General features: G+C 46.2%; 1 protein-coding gene across 5 annotated transcripts in view; it reads right to left on the bottom strand.

Moving 5' to 3' along the window:
- The window catches only part of LOC117051898 (transmembrane protein 87A-like), a 30,341-nt gene extending 22,723 nt beyond the window's left edge, over positions 1 to 7,618 (bottom strand). For all 5 annotated transcript variants that reach the window (XM_033158619.1, XM_033158621.1, XM_033158618.1 and 2 more), the window contains exons 1-3: positions 7,464 to 7,618; positions 3,455 to 3,521; positions 959 to 1,050 (exon numbers count right to left, since the gene is read on the bottom strand). In XM_033158619.1, coding sequence (XP_033014510.1) covers positions 959 to 1,050; positions 3,455 to 3,521; positions 7,464 to 7,616 — 312 coding nt within the window. In that variant the 5' untranslated portion in view covers positions 7,617 to 7,618. The remainder of the gene's footprint in view (positions 1 to 958; positions 1,051 to 3,454; positions 3,522 to 7,463) is intronic.
- Positions 7,619 to 13,125: the final 5,507 nt, after the last annotated feature.

Below are 13,125 nucleotides of genomic sequence, written 5' to 3'. Positions count from 1 at the left end.
ATCACCCCTTAACCTTCTCTTCTCCAGGCTAAACATACCCAGCTCCCCAAGCCGTTCCTCATAAGGCATCGTTTCCAGGCCTTTGACCATTTTGGTTGCCCTCCTCTGGACACGTTCCCCCAGCCACTCTGGGCGGCTTCCAACAGAATGTTAAAATACAATAATCTGTTAAACATTAAAAGCTTCCCTAAACAGGGCTGCCTTCGGATGTCTCCTAAAAGTCTGGTAGTAGTTTTTCTCTTTGACACCTGGTGGGAGGGCGTTCCACAGGGCGGGTGCCACCGCCGAGAAGGCCCTCTGCCTGGTTCCCTGTAGCTTGGCTTCTTGCAGCAAGGGAACCGCCAGAAGGCCCTCGGAGCTGGACCTCGGCACAGACATCCTGGCCAGCAGCCATTGATAGGCTTCTCCTTCACGGATTCGTCAGATCCTTTTTTAAATCCACCTACAGGTGAAACTTGAAAAATTAGAATATCGTGGAACGGTTTGTTTCTTTCAGTCATTCAACTTAAAAGGTGAAACTAATATGTGAGATAGACTCACGACATGCAAAGCGAGATATGTCAAGCCTTTGCTTGTTATAATTGTGATGATTATGGCGTTCAGCTGATGGGAACCCCAAATTAACAATCTCAACTTTGGGGTTTTCATCAGCTGTGTGCCATAATCATCACAATTATAACAAGCAAAGGCTTGACGTATCTTGCTTTGCGTGTCATGAGTCTATCTCATATATTAAACTCCAGGAGCTAATGAAAACAATTGCTTACATAAATGGACTTTTCCACGAGATTCTAATTTTTTCGAGTTTCACCTGTATGTTGGTGGCCCTCCTGTGGGTGGGAGTTCCACAGTTTAACTCTGAGCCGCCAGCAGACACCCCAGAAGCCCCCGGGGTTCTCAGAGACTCTTCCCCTTCCCCAGTTCCACCCAGCAAGCAAAGAATGGGCCGGCTGCTCACGTCTATGTAGACCTCGTCGTGGCAATGGGAGCTGCGGAGGTACCAGGTGATGTTCAGGGACAAATCGGGGGCGGCGCAGTTCTTTTCCACAACTGCAAAGGAAGGAAAAGATGCGTTAGGCAAAGGCGCCAGGAGGGCAGCGAGGGTCTGGCTCTAACCCAACCTCCCGGTTGAAAGTCAGGCGTGAAAATGAGCCCTGATCTGGCTAACCTTTGGGGCTGGTGCATTAATTTATTTATCTGCGAATGTATAATCTGTGCACACAAACACACACACACACACATGTTACTGCCAATGGCAGGAAAAAATAATGTGGTGTTGGGACGGCACAAAGCCCATTAAATTTGTCAGGAAACCCCCCTCCCCAAGGTAGGTAGCGTCCCGGGATCGTTTGGAGTACAGGGACCCCCCCTCCGCTATTCACCAGTTCGTCCTCCCCCTCTTCCGCCAGAAGCGACCATTCCTCCAGTGGGGAGAGGGACTTAGGGGCAGGAAGGCGGTGCAGGGGCTCTGAGAGGATCACAGAGCTTGAACGCCGAGGGGATAGCGGGGAACGGGGTCAGGTTCCCACGCTCCGAGGTCGCAGGCAGGAAGGACATGGAAGGGGGAGGCGGGGGTTCAGAATACCACGCCTCTTTTGCTGGACAAAGAACCGGAAGGGTTCATTCCTGGACTCTGCGGAGGGATGAGATGGACGTTTGAACTTTTGCTCCACTGTATATAGTTTTGCACAATAAAGAACTTAGTTTTTAGAAGTTCTGCGTTTGGCGTTTCACTCATGAGCAACCACTGAACGTCCTTACAAAATTTTAAAAAAAACACACCATGAAACAAGTACTGTATATCACAAGTCAGTAAATGAAACAGAGCTGGATCACTCCTTCGGAGAAAGCCTGGGTGCATTTAGAATTGTAGAGCCAGAAGGGACCCTCAAAGGTCCTCTAGTCCACCCCCCTGCGATGAAGGAATCCCAGCTAGAGAATCCATGACAGGGGGCCACCCAACCTCTGCTTAGAAACCTCCAATGAAGGAGTGTCCACCACCTCCGGAGCGTGTCCATTCCATGGCCGAACAGCTCTTGCAGCCACAAAGTTCTTCCCTGTGTTTAGTCGGAATCTCCTTTCCTGTCCTGTGAATTCACTGGTTCGGGTCCGACCCTCCGGAGCGGCAGAAAAGAAGCTTGCTCCATCTTCCACGGGACAAATAACCTCTCGGTCGCCTCTTCTCCAGGCTAAACAGACCCAGCTCCCTCATAAGGCTTGGTTTCCAGACCCTCGATCATCTTGGTCACCCTCCTCTGCACACCTTCCAGCTTGTCAATCTCTTTCCGAAATTGGGGTGCCCAGAACTGGACACGGGACTCCAGGTGTGGTCTGACCAAGCCGGAATAGAGCTCCTTTCATCTAGACACTAGACCTATGGATCATTTTTGCATGCACTGGTTTCCCTCCATCCTATATCTGAATTGGAGGCCCACGGGGTGGATTTGATTTAAATCAAAGTGATTTAAATCACGATTTAAATCACTAGTCAGTAAGGCTTGATTTAAATCACAGTTTTCTACATAAAGACTAATTCTTGCTGGTATAACTTTAATATGCAAGTAGATGAAGATTTTTAGAATAACAACTTTCCATGTTAGTTTTTTTTTAATCCCCAGTTTAATAGGTTAATCATTCATATTTGGACAACTTTTCTGTTGTACTTAGGAAGGTGAAAAATAATCATTACCTTAATAATAACAATTTAAATAGATTTACTAGATCCATTCCACTCCAAACAATCAGAAAAATATTGTTTCTATTCTATTCACTGAACTTCTTGAAACTTAACACTGAAGGGGTTGATTCTGTATTCATAGGTTTGTAGAACAATAGGATTAAGGTCTTTTTCTCAACTCTATTCATGTTATAACATTTTTGATGTGAAGAATTTGTTGAGTCAAATTCAGTTTTGAGAACTGCAAAAGTAAACCAAGCATCTGTGATAATATCTTGTAGGCAGAGAAACTGCCCAATAATTTTACAAAAACCTCTGGAGGAGCATAAATGACATTGTGAATGGATTAATGGAATTTATTTACCAAAAAAAATTAAACATATACAGCTTTATTCTACATAATTAAAAAAATAATCTTTATTTCATGATTGAATAACCTTTGGACGGTAATATATTTTCCTCAAAAAGCATTTTATTTTAAAAAATCTGATTTAAATAAAAAATAATCCGATTTAAATAAAAAATAATCCGATTTTTTTTAAAAAAAATCATTGTTTTTTATCCGCCCTGGAGGCCCAAATGGCAGCATTGTTGGTGCACCCCAGAGCCACCACAGTAAAGGCCCTGGTCTTAGTGGGAAATAGCACAAAACCTAGGAGCATATTGCACTACTAAAGCATCTCTCCCGAGGATGGGAGTTTCTCGACAGGGCTGGGACACAAGGTAAGTCTTCGCACAAGTGAGCTGGTTCCCTTTTATAACACCCCTGGGACTTACATTTGAGGATAATCTGGGTGTCCTTAAACATTGTTTTGGGCAAGACAAACAAGTTCTTCGTTTGGTTCTGAAAGAGAAGAACAGCAAAAATGGATTGATTAGAGCAGGGTTCGGCAACCTAAGACCCGTGGGCCAGATGCGGCCCAATCGCCTTCTCAATCCGGCCTGCGGACGGTCCGGGAATCGGCGTGTTTTTACATGAGTAGAATGTGTGCTTTAATTTAAAATGCATCTCTGGGTTATTTGTGGGGCATGGGAATTCGTTCATATAGTTTTTTTCAAAATATATTCCAGCCGAACACATGGTCTGATGGACAGTGGACCGACCCATGGCTGAGAAAGGTTGCTGACCTCTGAATTAGACAAAACAAAATAGAATAAAAAATAAAATTCCCATGGCTCCGCCTCCACCGCCTCCACCGCCTCACATCCGTGAGCCCTCGATTGGGCTCGTTCCTCCCCAAACAAACAGTTTCAGGCCCCCATGCAAGGATGTCTCCTCTGGTTCTGACTCGCAATGAAAACAACCACTTAGCTTCAGCAAAGTGGAACTTGCGGCTGGAAAATTTCAGCCCGCTGAGCGGTGAGGAAACACGAGCAGCCTTTGACACAACTGGAGGTCGACCCACGGCAAATTCCTCTGCTTGGACTGGAACTCCCAACAGGTGAACTAGGCTTTACTGGCGACGCAGAGTGAGGACACCTGGTCTGCCTTCAGGGAAACACAGTCATTCAATCGCCCTGAATTAACCTGGTGCCCTCCAGATGTTTTTGGGCAGATATTCGGGGGAGGGCGGAAGTCTGAAACATCTGGGTGGGGTCCAGCCTGGAGAAGGGTAGTTTCGACCAGGCATAGGCAAACTCAGGCCCTCCAGATGTTTTGGGACTACAACTCCCATCATCCCTAGCTAACAGAACCAGTGGTCAGGGATGATGGGAGCTGCAGTCCCAAAACATCTGGAGGGCCGACTTTGCCTATGCCTGGTTTAGACCAACATGGGAACGGAATTCACCTGCTACCCAAATCAGCAATGCAACCTGTTTGCTCAAGCGAACGAATATTAACTCTGGGGCAAACATTCCATCCAGTTTTATTGTCCCCGAGAACAAAAAAAGAAGTCTCAAATCTCAAAGGGCAGCCTTTATCTTGCAAGGGGGGGGGGGAATGCAGTTACAGGAAAAACACCTGGCCCAGGACACAGGACTGTGGGCGAGGTTTACGAGCCCGAAAAACAAAGAGTCACCTGGCAGAAAAGGAGGCCGCAGGATGAGCATGCATGCACCTGTCACTGTCTGCAGCACCACCAAAAAAGGGAATTGAGGGTGGTGGTGGGTGTGGGGGTTGTGTGCTCAGGAAATGAATAAATAGGTCTCCCCACTTTCTCACGCTGAGAGGTAATATCAGGACTTGCGGTGAGAAAGTGACAGCATTTCCCGCTAGACGTTGCCTCCGCCTGTTAATAAACACTCAGTGTGACTGATTTCCCAAGCGCTCCTTCCATCCCGCCCGCCCACCGCCAGCAGCTTTCAGTTAGGGGCAACTTGAAAATAGAGGCAGATTTCCTTGCTCATAGATCATGGGTAGGCAAACCGAGGCCCGGGGGCCTGATCCGGCCCAATCTCCTTCTAAATCCGGCCCGCGGACGGTCCGGGAATCAGCGTGTTTTTACATGAGTAGAATGTGTGCTTTTATTTAAAATGCACCTCTGGGTTATATGTGGGGCATAGGAGGAATTCATTCATTAATGGTTTTTTTCCAGAATATAGTCCACCCCCCCCCCAAGGTCTGAGAGACAGTGGATCAGACCCTTGCTGAAAACGTTTGCTGACCGCTGTCATCGATGGTATGAACTGCCCGTTCCCATCGCTGAAACAATCCCAAAGACAGGAGACCTTCGGATCTTTTTCTGGCTCAAGGAAGCTCACCCCACCCCACCCCTCCATCTTGCTTCGCTGTTCAGTCGTTCAGTCGTGTCCGACTCTTCGTGACCCCATGGATGCCTATCCTCCACTGCCTCCCGCAGTTTGGCCAAACTCATGCCAGTCGCTTTGAGAACACTGTCCCACCATCTCGTCCTCTTTCGTCCCCTTCTCCTTGTGCCCTCCATCTTCCCCCAACATCAGGGTCTTTTCCAGGGAGTCTTCTCTTCTCATGAGGTGGCCAAAGTACTGGAGCCTCAGCTTCAGGATCTGTCCTTCTTGCTACCCACCTTAAAATACCGCTGCTTTCTATGGAATGCGATCCTTTAAGACCCAAAGGAGGGGTGCGGACTTTCCTCTCCCCCCTCCCCTCTTCCAACTTCTCCCCAAACCTGCACAACACCCCCCCCCCACAAACAACTGTCCATAACAGGACTCAGAAATGGTTCACTCCTAAATCTGTTAGCATGGTGAACACAGAGGGAAAAGTCTTCACCTGCTCCATTGGGGTGAATGGCAACCACTACTACCACCCATGTAAGTAGACGTGGCGCCTTCAATGACATGGACCAGGCACAGGCAAACTCCGGAGCCCTCCAGGTGTTTGGGACTACAATTCCCATCATCCTGGACCACTGGTCCTGTTAGCTAGGGATGATGGGAATTGTAGTCCCAAACATCTGGAGGGCTCCGGAGTTTGCCTGTGCCTGATGGACGAAGTGAGGAGGTTAAGTGTCCTACAGATGCCCAAAACAGAGAGGAGCAGGACAGGAAGGGAGGGGATCACAAGATCACCAGCCCTGCAGCAGGGATCCGCCGCTGAATGTTGGTCAGGAGCAAGGCCGACAGGGGCCATTATTCTTCTTATTATCCCCCATATACATTTGGGGCACCCGCTCCAGACTCTGCTCTGCTCCTCTCCCCCTAATGGCCGTTGAGGATCAAGGCTGCTCTGGTTTGGCTTCTGGGTCACACCACAGCATGACAAGCGGTTGCAGATGGGCTGCTTGTTTATTCCGAGGAATTTGATTTCAAACACACACACACACACACACACACACACATGGGGATATAAATAATAAACTATTATTATTATTATTATTAGGGTGCCATTCATGACAACGCCAGCTACTTTCCTCTCCAAGGCCATCATGTTATATTACGATTTATTAAGTTTCTAAGCCACTCTTCAACTGAGGAGCACAGGATGGTTTACCACAGTGTTTTTCAACCTTTTTTGGGCAAAGGCACACTTGTTTCATGAAAAAAATCACGAGGCACACCACCATTAGAAAATGTTAAAAAAATTAACTCTGTGCCTATATTGACTATATATAAAGTAATTTTTCAATTTTTCCCACGGCACACCAGGCAACATCTCGCGGCACACTAGTGTGCCGCGGAACAGTGGTTGAAAAACACTGGTTTACCATATAAAAACACAAAAATACTGGTAAATACCGTAGGTTATCAACAAAAACAAGAACCCCACGTTATTCTATCAATGTTAATATCAACAAGCATTATATTAATTATACTATATTATACCACACTCTGTATTTATTAAAATATATTGACTATATTATTGACTATATCATATTACTTATGCATCGAATTGTATTAATTGCATATTATATTAAATACATATTAACTCTTATTAATTATCCTATATTATGCCACACTGTATTAATTATAATATATTGACTATATCATATTACTTACATATTGAATTATATTAATTGCAGATTATATTAATTACATGTTAACCCTTATTAATTAAACCATATTATGCCACACTGTATTAATTATAATATATTGACTATATTACATTGACTATATCATATTACTTACGTATAGAATTGTATTAAATGCTTATTATATTAATTACATATTAACCCTTATTAATTACACCATATTATGCCACACTTTGCATTAATAATATTATATCGACCATACCGTATTAAATTGTATCAATTGCGTATTACATGAATGGCACATTTAACCCTCGCGCGTGCTTTCCCTGGCCCCGCCCCCTCCCACGTGACGCCGCCTCCTGTCGCGACAGGCCCCGCCCCCTCGCGACACTCACCCCCGCGGCTGCCAGGTTCCAGCGTCCGGGCTCCGACGCGGCCCCTCCGGCGGGCTCGGGCCCCAGGGCGGCCCCCCAGGCGAGCAGCAGCCCCAGCCGGAGGAGCGGGAGCCGCGGACCCTCGCAGCGCGCCAGGCGCCCACCCGCCGCCATCCTCTTCCGGAACCGGCGGTCACGTGGGGAGGGCGGGAGGCGTGGCCTGGAGGGAGGGGCCGGGGGAAAAGTGACGGCCTCTGGGCGGGGCGGAGGCGGAAGCTCCTCCTCCTCCCGCGGCCAGGGAGCGGGTGAAAAGAGGCGGACCTGGGATGGAACGAAGAAGGAAGGCGCCAGGGAGGAAGAGAGAGAGACAGACAGACAGACAAGATAGATAGATAGATAGATAGATAGATAGATAGATAGATAGACAGACAGAGAGAGATAGATAGATAGATAGATAGAGAGATCGATCTATGGCTTAGCGCCCCACTCTCTTAGGGACCCCCCCCCAAAAAAAATTAAAGGAAACAAAAACTGGTTGTACATTTCCAAAATATAAATATAATATTAAGTTAGTTTTGAATAAAAAATCATTTTTAGTTAGAACTTTATTATTATTATTATTATTATTAATTATTATTAATTTTATTTCTATACCACCTATACCCGAAGGTCTTATTTCACTACTTATTATTATAAATGTAAAAGGTAAAGGGACCCCTGACCGTTAGGTCCAATCGTGTCCGACTCTGGGGTTGCGGCGCTCATCTCGCTTTACTGGCCGAGGGAGCCGGCGTCCAGCTTCCGGGTCATGTGGCCAGCATGACTAAGCCGCTTCTGGCGAACCAGAGCAGCGCACGGAAACGCCGTTTACCTTCCCGCCGGAGCGGTACCTATTTATCTACTTGCACTTCCACCTAAACACGAGGAAGAACTTCCTGACAGTAAGAGCTGTTGGACAGTGGGATTTGCTTCCAAGGAGTGTGGTGGAGTCTCCTTCTTTGGAGGTCTTCAAGCGGAGGCTTGACAGCCATCTGTCAGGAATGCTTTGATGGTGTTTCCTGCTTGACAGGGGGTTGGACTGGATGGCCCTTGGGGTATCTTCCAACTCTAGGATTCTAGGATTCTGTGATTCAAGGTGGCCAAAGAAAATGCTTCTGGAAAACCCTCAAGCACCAGAGCCGCCCCCTCCCCTGCCCCCCCAAGGGTTTCTAACAACTGGTATTCAGAAGCATTACTGCCTTGCAAAACATCAGCTTTAAGATGGCCCCTGCCCTCAGGGTCACAGTCTAAAGGGACAGGACACACAAGGAAAAATGAAGGGGAGGGAGGAGGAAAAAGCAAGCTCCAGAAGAAGTTATTATGGTCGATGTCTGTGGCAGTTCTGACTACCATGCTTTTGATTAAGAGCAGTAACAGGCAAACGCGGCCCTCCAGATGTTTTGGGACTACAACACCCATCATCCCTGGCTAACTAGTTGTCAGGGTCAAAACAAAATCGAAAATTCTTTCTAGTAGCACCTTAGAGACCAACTGAGTTTGTTCCTGGTATGAGCTTTCGTGTGCATGCACACTTCTGAAGAATTTTCGATTTTGTTTTGACTATGGCAGACCAACACGGCTACCCACCTGTAACTAGTTGTCAGGGATGATGGGAATTGTAGTCCCAAAACATCTGGAGGGCCGAGTTTGCCTATGCCTCATTAAGAGCAATCCCTTTCTGATGCACGCTCCCAGGCCCTGATGGAAACCATGTAACATTTTAAGCCACTTTGTAACATTGAAACATTTAATTTAATTGTAACATGTAACATTTAAGCCACAAACTGGCAACATTGTGTAAGATTGTCATGTTTCTTTTAAATCTACTTTCCATTGAAAGTAGATTTAAAAGAAACATGACAATTGTTGTGTTATTTGGCATGATTTTATTGTTCATATGAATAATGAAACACATGGAAAGGACACGGCTACAACATGCTTGTACAACTTTGTATTAGCATGTCATAAAGTAGAGGGGGGAAATTAACTATGAAATAACTGCAATATTAGGAAATCGGTTTATTATGATTTACCCAATTCAAATCTGAAGCGGGTTTTCCATTGCTTATGGAAAATTGCTTATTATTGCCCTGTTTCAGGTAGGTAGCTGTGTTGGTCTGATACAGTCGAAATAAAATAATAATAATAATAATAATCATTTGTCCAGTAGCACCTTAGAGACCAACTAAGTTTGTTCTCGGTATGAGCTTTCGTGTGCATGAAAGAAGTGTGCATGCACACGAAAGCTTATACCCAGAACAAACTTAGTTGGTCTCTAAGGTGCTACTGGACAATTTTTTAATTTTTAAAATTTATTTCATTGCCCTGTATTTCGTTGAATTTTTTTTTAAAAAAATAAGTCATACTTTTTGCATTTCGAGTTGCTTTTGTATTTACAATTGCACGGTAGTTCAATAAACAATAATTGGGTGGGGGCGGGGAAATAGATTTCAATACATTTTCCAGGAGTTGGCAACCGCGTCGGCCTTAATCCGGAGTGACTCCGCATTGTCCCCAGAGAGGAAGAAGGCCTTCGCTCCCCGACCCCACCCCTCCCTACCCGCAAGAGGGCGTCGCCTCCTTTCGGCAACAGGCGCATTCCTGGCGCCTGAATCAGAAGCTGCTGGAGCCCAGCAGCGGAATCCGGCCGCCCCACCAACCGGGGGGGGGGGGGGATGACTCCGGATCGGACACGCTCCGCTTCCTCGCTGCGGTCCAGGAACCGGCAGAGCCAGTTCCAGAGCAGGAAGAGAAAGCGGCCCGAGCAAACTTCGCTCCTCCTCCCTGAGTAAAACCAACAGTTCGCCCTCTCTGGTTGGAGTGGGGGAAGCGCCTGGTGACGCGAATCCATTGATGCGGAGCCGCTTCGGATTGTTAGTCTCAAGCAAGAGCCGCCCCTCCCTCGCAAACTGCTCTAGTCCCTATTTATAGAGGGGGTGGTTTTTTTTTGGGGGGGGGGTTGTCAGATTAGGATAGATTGCCACTAGGAGACCCCATCCGGCCGGCCAGACCCTGTTGGACTCCAACTCCCATCAGCTGTATTCGGAGTGGCCAATGGCCATGGATGATGGGCATTGTAGTCCAGCAACATTTGGGGGGGGGTTGGGAGTACAGCAGTGCCGGATTTACGTATCAGCTAAACAAGCTATTGCTTAGGACCCCACTCTCTTGGGGAGGGGCCCCCAAAAAATTAAAGGAAAAGAAACCTGGATGTGCATTTCCAAAATATAAAATGAAACCTACATACAGCAAGAGTGTTTTGTGTTGTGTAGGCTCCTATTTGTGATGTGCAAATGGCTTTAGAGACCTGTTAGGTCCATGAATTACCATCTAGCATATATTCAACGCAAAAAATAGTGACCATTTGTTGTGGACAAAGGACAGCTGGACATATAAAAGGCCCCATCACCTTCAGGAGCTGAGGGCCGCATCACACCTCAATCCGGCCCTGCGCACAGTTCCCCTGCGATAAGGGAAAACGATTCTGAGATGTATTTATAGCGGGATTTAAGGACCGTGGGATAGAGCCAGCGACACCAAACCTGAAGTGGGTCCCTTCTAGTCCCACGTTTGAGGCTCATAGGATAAAAGCAGGGCCTCTGGTGTCTTCGGGATAGTCCGGTGGAACGCTCTGCCACTAGAGATTCAGCAGCCACCCTCTGTATCAACTTTTATATTAACGGGGAAACTAAGAGATAAGGACAATAGGGATTTTAAGGAAGATTGGGAACTGTTTATGCTGTATTTAAAGAACTATTTGTAAAGAAGTGGACTCACTAGCAGGGTTTGGGTGAACACAATTAAGAAAACAAACAAACAAAAAAGTTAAGGTGTAATATGGGAAAGATGATAAAAAGAATCGAAATGACTGTAACAATATTCAATTGAAAGATTATAAAATGGAACTAGAAGACAACAGGGCAAGAGAAGTAAATGCTTAATGAACCTGAAGAGGAGGTTGGGGGGAGGAGGTAGGGATTTATATACTATTTCAGTGTCTCTGAAGAAGTGTGCATGCGCATGAAAGCTCATACCAAGAACAAACTTACTGGTAGTTGGTCTCTAAGGTGCTACTGGAAGGAAATTTTTTATTTTTTATTTTGCGTTGAAAACATTGTGATGAATAGAATTTTTTTTTAATTTTGTGTTGAAAACATTGTGATGAATATAAAAAAAGTTATTTTTTATTTTGTGTTGAAAACATTGATTGTGATGAATAGAAAAAAATATTTTTTATGTTGTGTTGGAAACATTGATTGTGATAATATACATTTTTTATTTTGTGTTGAAAACATTGATTGTGATGAATATAAATTTTTAATTTTTTATTTTGTGTTGAAAACATTGATTGTGATGAATAGAAAAAAATATTTTTTATTTTGTGTTGAAAACATTGATTGTGATGAATAGATTTTTTTTAATTTTTTATTTTGCGTTGAAAACTGATTGTGATGAATAGAAAAAAATTATTTTTTATTTTGTGTTGAAAACATTGTTTGTGATGAATAGAAAATTTGTAGAATTCAATAAAAACTATTTAAAAAGAAATGAAACAGCCATTTAACGCCGCCTCTGGAGGCTGATGTCAACCTCGTTCTCTCTCTCTCTTTTTCCTGGCACGGCAGGCAGAAATTCAACCGGTGAAGCTTCCCGTGGCGTGGAAGCGGAGCGAGGTGGGAAAGCTTCTGTCCCCAAACCCGAAGAGGCCTCTGTAAAGGGCACGGGGGGGGGATGTCCTTTGCCAACCCCTCTGCGCCCCCCCTTCCCCCCAAGCCCCTTATTCCGACTGGGTCTAAAGCAGACAGGCGCTAGGACCCCGCGGCGCCCTCCGGGTGGCTCCGCTGCAGTGACTCGCTCGGGCGTGGTAGATCCCGCAGCGGACCCGCCGGAGATCCGCCCGCAGCAGAAGAAGCGACCCCGCAGCAGCCTCGGCCACAAGGTAAGAAGGGGAGCAGATCCGGACCTGCAGGCTGGTTCTTCTGGGCACCAACTGGGTTTTTTTCCCTACTTTTCTTCCAGGCAGTGGATCCCTTGGGGAGATCACGGGTGGATCCGGCCTCCCCCCCCATTCACAGGACTACGGAGAGGATCTACTTCCTCCACTGGGCCTTTGCCACAAATAATTGTCGTTTTGCCCCCCCTCCCTCTAAGCCCCCACCCTGGAGCCCATTTGGGCACGATCCGGCGCACACTAGATCCCTCACTCACTGCTCTCTCTTTCTCTATCTCTCAGCATTAGTTTCCGTTTTGTAATCTACTTCCCCCCCCCCGACACAAACTCGCCCTTCCCTTTCACACACATCGTCTCCCCTTCGAAGGAGATCTGTCTCTCTCACCCCCCCACCCTAAGTAATCCGGACTGCCCTCATTGCAAACCCTACTCAGAGTAGACCCATTGGGATTAATGTACATGGCTCACCTCGGCCCGTTAACTGTAATGGGTGTTTTTTTGTTTGTTTTTTTGGAGTAGACTTTAGTTGGATACAATAGCCCCCTCTTTTTTCTTGGATCCCCCTTTTATCTGGTGATTTTCCACTGGGGATACTTTTCCTTTCCTGCCCATCTTTTTCCATAATGGTCCTGGATCCGTTCCTGGGATCTGTTGCCCTTGGACCCAATCCGTGGCCGCTCCACGGACGATGCC

The sequence above is a fragment of the Lacerta agilis genome, chromosome 8 (assembly GCF_009819535.1).
Source record: "Lacerta agilis isolate rLacAgi1 chromosome 8, rLacAgi1.pri, whole genome shotgun sequence".
In the NCBI taxonomy this organism is placed as follows: domain Eukaryota; kingdom Metazoa; phylum Chordata; class Lepidosauria; order Squamata; family Lacertidae; genus Lacerta; species Lacerta agilis.
This window is presented reverse-complemented; position numbering and strand designations above follow the sequence as displayed.